General features: G+C 39.5%; 1 protein-coding gene across 1 annotated transcript; it reads left to right on the top strand.

Moving 5' to 3' along the window:
- Nucleotides 1-286: 286 nt before the first annotated feature.
- LOC118323811 (deoxyribonuclease-1-like) lies at nucleotides 287-7,870 on the top strand (the record flags this gene model as incomplete). The annotated part of the gene is given in 9 exon segments (XM_035655839.1): nucleotides 287-362; nucleotides 1,567-1,655; nucleotides 2,170-2,181; nucleotides 5,132-5,218; nucleotides 5,875-5,972; nucleotides 6,088-6,200; nucleotides 6,373-6,530; nucleotides 6,620-6,716; nucleotides 7,185-7,870. Coding segments are annotated over 9 exon segments (849 nt in total). The 3' UTR covers nucleotides 7,317-7,870.
- Between the last annotated feature and the right edge of the window lie 36 nt (nucleotides 7,871-7,906).

Raw genomic sequence — 7,906 nt, forward strand, 5'->3', positions numbered from 1 at the left:
TGTGGGTGTGGGCGATTATCCCTGCTGGGTGTTGCGAGACGTTCAGTTAAACTTTAAAGGAACAAAACCAGATTAGCAAAAGAAGAGACAGTGTAGGTTCAGCTGGAGTACTGCAGTTCACTGATCAATAAATCAACACAGACAGAGCTTATAACAGGGTTATTGTGTGTCTTTTGTTGTACTCCTCAGTCCCAACCATGAGGTGTGCTCCTCCCCTCCTCTTCCTCTCGTCTCCTCCTCTTCTCTTTCTTTCTCCCTCTTCATCGGAGCAGGCTTCAGGATTCAGATCTGCGCCTACAATGTGCCGAACTTCACCCAACACGAAAGTATCGAACTACAGAGTGAGGACAACTCTGACGAGGGTAGGAACACACACCACACACACACTACACACACACACACACACAACACAAACCACACACACAGTATAGTTAATTGGGGGTTATTGAGGGTCTTGAAGCTCCCCTTTCTATCTAGCTTCTGTTTCCATGTTTCAATGTATTTTCTCTATGAAAGTCAATTCTGCCATGTGACTGAAAAAAAAGGATTCTGTAAATTATTATAATGTAAAATTTCTCAAAATAATGACTTAGTATCTTATAATAATTCATAAATAAAAGATTGTTGCCCTAAAATGTCTGTGTATGGCAGCTTTTCTAAAAAAGTGCATGTTGCAATGTTTATAGACATTTTGCAATGAAACTGTGGGAGGAAGTGAAAACTGCAAAAAAAAAAACTCGCTGGGAACTAAAATCGCTGGCAGAATAAAATCATACCTGTTTGCAGGGTACAATGTGAAAACTGTCAAACCATGACAGCAAAAGACTGTAATCTCTAAATAGGTTAAAGTTTCTGTGTAAGTAAGACACTGATATCTAATGGCAAAACCTTTATTTATAGGAAGGAATTTATATGGAATAAAGTAGATAGTAGTTTTTATATTATAGACTGTAAATTGCACAGAAAACCACCGTCATAGTGTTCATATGGCAAAACTGAGTCTTTTGATGGTAAAAACTTGTATTTATATGGTAAAATATGGATTAAAACTCAACATTACTATTAATATTTATATCCTTTTAGCGTAATAGTAGAAAAAGTTCTAGCAACCACAGTGTTTTTTACTGTAAAAATAACAAGTTTTCTCAACTGCTGTTTCCAAGAATGAACTTTGAACCTCTATTTAAATTTATTTATATTAAAAACCTGCATGTCCATTAATCTTAAAGATCCCCTCCAGAGATTATTGAAAAATATATATATATATATATATATATATAATCTCTGACTGGAACAATAATGTGTGTCTACAAAAAAAGTATAACTTCCACATTAAAATCCTTTAAAAAATCCTCAAACTCTGCACAGACATTGTTCAAACATTACATTGTAGGAACGGGAAGAACAACTGATTTCTGACTGGAGGGACTTAAAACATTAGTACACTGTGAAATAAGCTGTAGTCATTAAATAAAGTGGTTTTCAGACAGACAATAAAAGGAATTAAATGACATTTATGTGCTCAAACCCAGAGGTCTAATGCCTAAAATGTGTCTGTCTGTGCAGATCGTGTCTCGCTGTGATATCACCCTCCTGCAGGGGGTGAAGGATTCTGACGGTAAAGCCATCCAACGTTTGCTGGCTTCTCTCAACAGGTACAGTGAAAACTACTGAAGCAGGTCACACTGTGTTCACTGACTGCTTTATTTTACAAAAAATTAAACCCTTTGTGTTCTTTGCTGATAGTTAATAATCAGGTTATTAGCAGACTTTTCAATAATCTGCATCAATTAGTCTATAAAACAAAACCACGCTCACATCTGTCCGAACTTGTATTGTTCTATCAGTATCATGGTTGTAGCTGATATTTATACAGTTGAATTTAATTGATTTCAATAAGCCACAACAGAGTGAATCATTTTGTTTAGATGTTTTTAAAGTAAAGGTAAGACGGGGCTCATTGCCAGGTCCAGAGAATAAATCACAGCAAAATATTTATGTTTTTATCATTAAATTCTTCTTTATTCAACAATAAAAACTGTTAATAAAGATACAGCATCAACTGTAACTCTTTCGATGAATGTACTCAGACACTAATACTAACCGCATCATGTGTATTAATACAATGTGGTGATCTGACCTGTATGTGTCTGCTGTCTGCCTCAACAGGAATTCTGACAGGTACAGTGAACATCATCTAATCATCATTAATCATCCCAATCGCCTTCATTTACTCTCTTTACTAATCCAAATGCCTGTGATCAGGTGACACTGTATTTGGGATAGTCACGGTTACAGTTATTCTGCAACGGTCTCAATGGACTCAATTTCAACAGGTTTATCAATCGATTTGTTAAAATGTCAGACAACATTAACTTATAAGAGTTTATGTGACTTATCTTTACCTAAACTTTAATCACTGTAATATTATTTATGGTCTATTTTAAGGTTAAAGTAACAGCTCTGTGTATCTACTACAGAGACATGAAATAGGGCTTGTGGGACGCCACATCGAGGAAAGTCAGAAGCTCAATTAAAGTGAAAAATTTGATCAGAGTTGACGGCAACAGATAATATAATGGAGAATTGGTAAATGCAGTTTTGATAGATTTCTTTGGCGTTTTGAGAAGAGGTGTAATACAAGCTGTTATAAATACTGTAGATATTGAGGATAAGTCACTTTTACTCTTACTGAACTACATTTATGTACTTTTACTGAGGTATAAATTTCAAAGCAGTTTTCTAGTAGAGTGACATTTACTCCTGTAAAAATATTAGTCACTCCATTTAATGATGGTGGTGTATATAATGCCATTGTTATACACTAAATGGCCTAATGTAACCCCAGTGTTGTTACTGGAACAAGGCTTTGCTTTGGTCAGCAGGTAGCTGCTTTTTCTTTCTGGTGACATCTAACAAGGAACATTTGATTTTGCTCATTTTGTTTCTGTTTGTTTGTGAAGAACTAATTTAAAGTCTCCGGTGGTTGTTTCCTGTCTGCTCGTTTTTGTTGGCCGGTTAGAGTTAAGCTATCTGGTTATGCTAACGGACATTTACGAGCGCTCGTCTTACAAATGCATGTCTGTTGGCGTCCGTGGGACCATTCTGACGGTATAAACAACTGATTCACATGGTATTAAAAGCATGATTGCTGCCATTGGATTATGTTGTTAACAGTCTAAATTTAGGTTGGTGTGCATGTGTGGATATACGGGAAACTTTTGTCAATCAGGTTATTTTAAAGGTCCAGTGTGTCACATTTAGGAGGCTCTATTGACTAAAATGTAATTTAATATTCATAGGTATGTTTTCATTAGTGTATAATCAGAAAATAAGAATCATTGTGTGTTTGTAACCTTAGAATGAGACCTTTTTATCTACAGAGGAAGCGCGTCCTCTTCTGGCGGAGTCCGTCATGTTTCTACAGTAGCCCAGAATGGACAAACTAAATACTGGATCTAAATTGGGTTTTTTTTTCTGCGAGTTTTGCAGTTTCTTCTACACACTTTTAAAATCTGTAACTTCACCACTAGATGCCACTAAATTCTACTTGCTGGTCATTGCAAAGGCTAGTATGGGCTGGTGGTGCTCAGACCCTTTAAGTAAAAGTACAGCAATGTAAAAATACTCCATTACAAGTTAAAGTTCAAGTAAAGGAAATATTAAATATATTACTAAAGTAGTAGTAAAAGTACATTTAGTGCAGTAAAATGTGACTGATATCTGATTCTATGCAACATAATTAGATTATTAGTACTGAAGCCTCAATGTTAGAGCAGCACTTTACTGTTGGAGCTTGTTTCAAATAGTTTATATAAAGTAAGATAGTTTACTCCAGTGGTTTTTATTTTTGTATTTTGTATTATGTATGTTTTAAGTGTAAATCATCAAACTCAAAGGTCCAGTGTGTAACACTTAGTGTATAATCACCTGAATATACAGCACAGGTTGCCTTCCATGGAGTCCGCCATGTTTTAAAAGTAGCCCACAACAGACAAACCAAACACTGCTTCTAGATATAGGGCTGTTTGTGTTTTTAGCCAGTTTCCCGACCACCGTAGTTTCATCGTAGGTTGGAAGGGTAGGGTGCAATATGTACCATTAGATGCCACTAAATCCTTCACACTGGACCTTTAAAGGTGGGGTCAGTCATTCTGGAGAAATCCCCAGGTCATGAAATACAGACTTTGGGTTTTCTGTATTTGGGAGTTGTGTTGTTTCCCATTTACCATAACCCAAAGTATCGGTATTTAACGACCTGGGAATGAGACTCCGTTTTTGCATACAACTGTCAACTTTTGTTTTGGTTTGGCCTTTCATTCGCACGACAATGCCATTTTGGGGGCCTGAAAGTGAATTATAGTCCAGTGTCTTCCTGTTTATACTCCCCACATTGGAATTGCTATAGTTATACTGCCACCTACTGGCATGGCGTGCATACTACAACGTCGTTTTTGCAGATCTGTGTACACGAGGAATGCAAACCGTTGTTGTGTGAACAGGGCCTCAAAAAATCTGCTATCTTTCTCCAGAGTGACTGACCACAACCTTTAAATTCAAAAGGAAATTAATTCTAGAAATTTTTAAGATTTGAGGAGAAAGATTGTTACTGTTTTCGATCCTGAACTGTCAGGATAAATCTGGGTGGGGAAAGTGAAGCTAAAGAGCATTTATTTAACTGGTAAACCTCCAGCTTTAACTGTGAATCATCACGTCGTCTCCACTTTCTCCCGCTCTACAAAAATGAAGCCAAAATATCAGCTGCTGCCATCTTTCACCATTCGGAGTCTGTGCAGTAATGATCTGATCCCATCCATTCAATTATGAGTTAAAACCCTCTTTTTATATCTTCAAATAACTAATTAAAACCCAGCTGATGATAAAAATTTACTCTTGAACAAACATCAGCGTGATAAGAAACAAGAAAGCTGTACTGCAGTCAGCCGATGTGTTTTGGCTTCATGTCGTCCATCTTTATATTATTGATGTGAACAGGCTGAGATCCTTACCCTCAATGATAATCACCTGGACAGGTAAAGGTAAAATCCTTGTGTTTGTTTGCTGCACCGACTGCTGTCTTACTGCTGTGTTTGAGTAATCAAGTTTCTCTTTGTTTGTGTGTTGTGTTGAGGTATGACCACTACCACTACCAGTCAGTGTCCAGTAAGAGTCTGGGAAACTCCCCCAAAGAAATGGAGCAGTACGTTTTCATCTACAGGTAAGAACACAGTGCTGGGATCCAAATTCTGCTCGTCCAGGGGGATTATTAACTGATATCAGACTTCATTGTCTCCAACCAATCACTTACCAACATATCTAACCCAGTCTCACTGCCACTTAGTCTGTGGCCCTCCGCCTTAAAGTATGACGCTTTTAGTGTCCCATTAGCGACGTCAACGTCAGGTGAAGGTTCTTTCTAATGGCCAGCAGGGGGCACCTCTAACTCTAGCTCTGTATTCAGCTTGTAAATGACTATTAGCTCAGTAAACAGTGTACCATTGCTGTAATTACACGGTTGGGCCACTGTGTCAAATTGGCTTAGAACCCCTGCACTCTTCCTGGGGGGCTTGGTACATAAATAATGCTAGAGGGAGGAGGGCCACTGACCAAGCGGCAGTATTTAATTAGTGGGAATGTGTTGAGACTGATATGCTTTATGCCGTGATGCCAGATCTGGACCCTGGCAATGAGGACTGGATTACAAAACTAAGATGATCAATGAAAGTTGATCATATCTTTTTGTTTAAGTATTGTCCAATCCTTCCAGTTTGTCCAGACCTGAGTCAGTAGATCAAGTAAAATTCTTCCACTTTGGATTCTCATTCCTCTGCTGCCTCTAAATATGACTTCTCCCTCTGAACCTCCTCTGATCAGGAGCGAGACGGTGAACGTGACGGATCAGCATCAGTACCAGAAGCAGCAGTCCTTCGTCAGAGAGCCGTTTGCCGTCCATTTCCAAAGCAAGAAAACCGGTCAGTGGACGCAGAACGCGCCTAAACAAGCTCATTGACATCAGGACGAGTGGACTGACTCTTTACCCTTCCTCTCTCTCCTTCCTGTTTGTCCTCTCCCCTTCCTGTCCTGCAGTGATCGAGTCGTTTATTCTGGTTCCCCTGCACAGTGAACCCCTACAGGCCGTCCAGGAGATCGACCGGCTCTACGACGTCTTTGAGGAAGTCAGTCAGAAATGGAACAACACGGTGAGGAAATCTGATTTCATTAGGAGGAAGGGAGGTTCGCTGAGGTGTTTCAGACTGAATATGAAGCAAATTTTCATCTTTTTTATGCTAATGGATTTATAATAAGCTATATGTTAGATTCAGCCTCAGTCTAGCATGAAAATGTGTTACTGATGTGTGTTTGTGTGTGTAGAACGTGATGTTTCTGGGAGATTTCCATGCCGGCTGTGCCTACGTGACCCGAGCCAACAGGAAAAGCATCCGACTGTTCTCCAATACGACTTTCCACTGGCTGATCAGAGACAAAGCAGACACCACCGTCCCTGACTTGACCACCTGTGCTTATGACAGGTGAGTGTGTAAAATGTGAGGTAATAATGGGAGGAAACAGAAAATGCTTGATGGTTTTGAATGTTTTTCACACTGTGTCTGTGTGTTAGGATTGTGGTACACGGGCAGAACTTCCTGAAGGCGATCAGTCCGTCGTCTGCACAAGTGTTCAACTATGGCAAAGAGTTCAAACTTCCCAGGACGAGGGTATGTTTGTTTCATTTTTAGCTGCTCTATGAATAATAATGTCTGACTGTATCTCAACGACTGTCGGATGAACTGTGATGATGAAACGTGGTTCAGACATTGATTTACATTCCCACCCGCCTCCGTTCCGACCAATCAGCAGTGATTTATCCAGCTTCTCAAAGTCATTTTCAGCTGAAACTGTAAAAAAACCCTGCAGTTAAAGGTCCAGTGTGTCCGATAGTAACACTATCTTGTTACCTAATCTACATTAAGTGTTTTTTGTACCAGGCTGTAACTATGTTTTATTTCTGCTGTAAAGTATTTAAATATGAGGCCTTATGGAGGCGGACTCACTGCTGGAGCCAGCCTCTAGTGGCCGTTACAGGAACTGCAGCCCCGGAGGTTAAATTAAATTCAGGATTCACACCGAAACAAGTGGATGGAAATGTGCTTTTTGTTTGACTCTGTGCTGCTTCTGCCTGCCAGGTGCTGGAGGTGAGCGACCACCTGCCCGTGGAGGTACGACTTAAGAGCTCCACCCCTCTCCTTCAGGCCACACCCCTCCTGATCCTCCTCAGTGTCTGTGCGATCGTCCAGTCCTTCCTGGCCGCTCTGTGATCGACTAACTAACCAGCTGATCTACATTAATTGTTGGCGAGCTAGAACATCAGCGACTGATGTAGATTAGCTATTAGCACGTAGCATAGCTAAGTACAGCAAAGGGGGGGGAGTCGGCCGATGTTTGCTTAACTGTTATTGGAGGACAGAGCCAAAGGGGGCGGGGCTTGGGAAGGGTCAATTAAGGCCCAAAAGCGATGATGTCGTCAGGTGCCATTTAAAAGAGGCCAAATACGTTATTTTATATTTTAACAGAAATAATCAGAAGGGACGTCCTAATTGTGTTAATGAATGTGTTTGTTAATTGATCCTGTATCAGTTTGTAATGAATGCACAAACTGTAGAGTGAACTTTGATAACAAAACATGTTGTTACTTTAGAGGTGATGTTTCCTCATTATCTCTTCTTCCATCATCTTCATTATCTGTTGTTCTTTCTGTCGCCGCCTCAGTTCTTTTCCACTCTGTACAGAAACTGATGTAAATAATGTCAGGAAGACGTTTATTGTTTGTGTTTTTAATATTCAGTAAAGTTTTTTTATGTTGAAATTAAAACGCTGAAGATGTTGTCATTACACACACACACACACA

The sequence above is a fragment of the Morone saxatilis genome, unplaced genomic scaffold, assembly GCF_004916995.1.
Source record: "Morone saxatilis isolate NCDOM2014 unplaced genomic scaffold, NCSU_SB_2.0 Contig15, whole genome shotgun sequence".
NCBI lineage: Eukaryota > Metazoa > Chordata > Actinopteri > Moronidae > Morone > Morone saxatilis.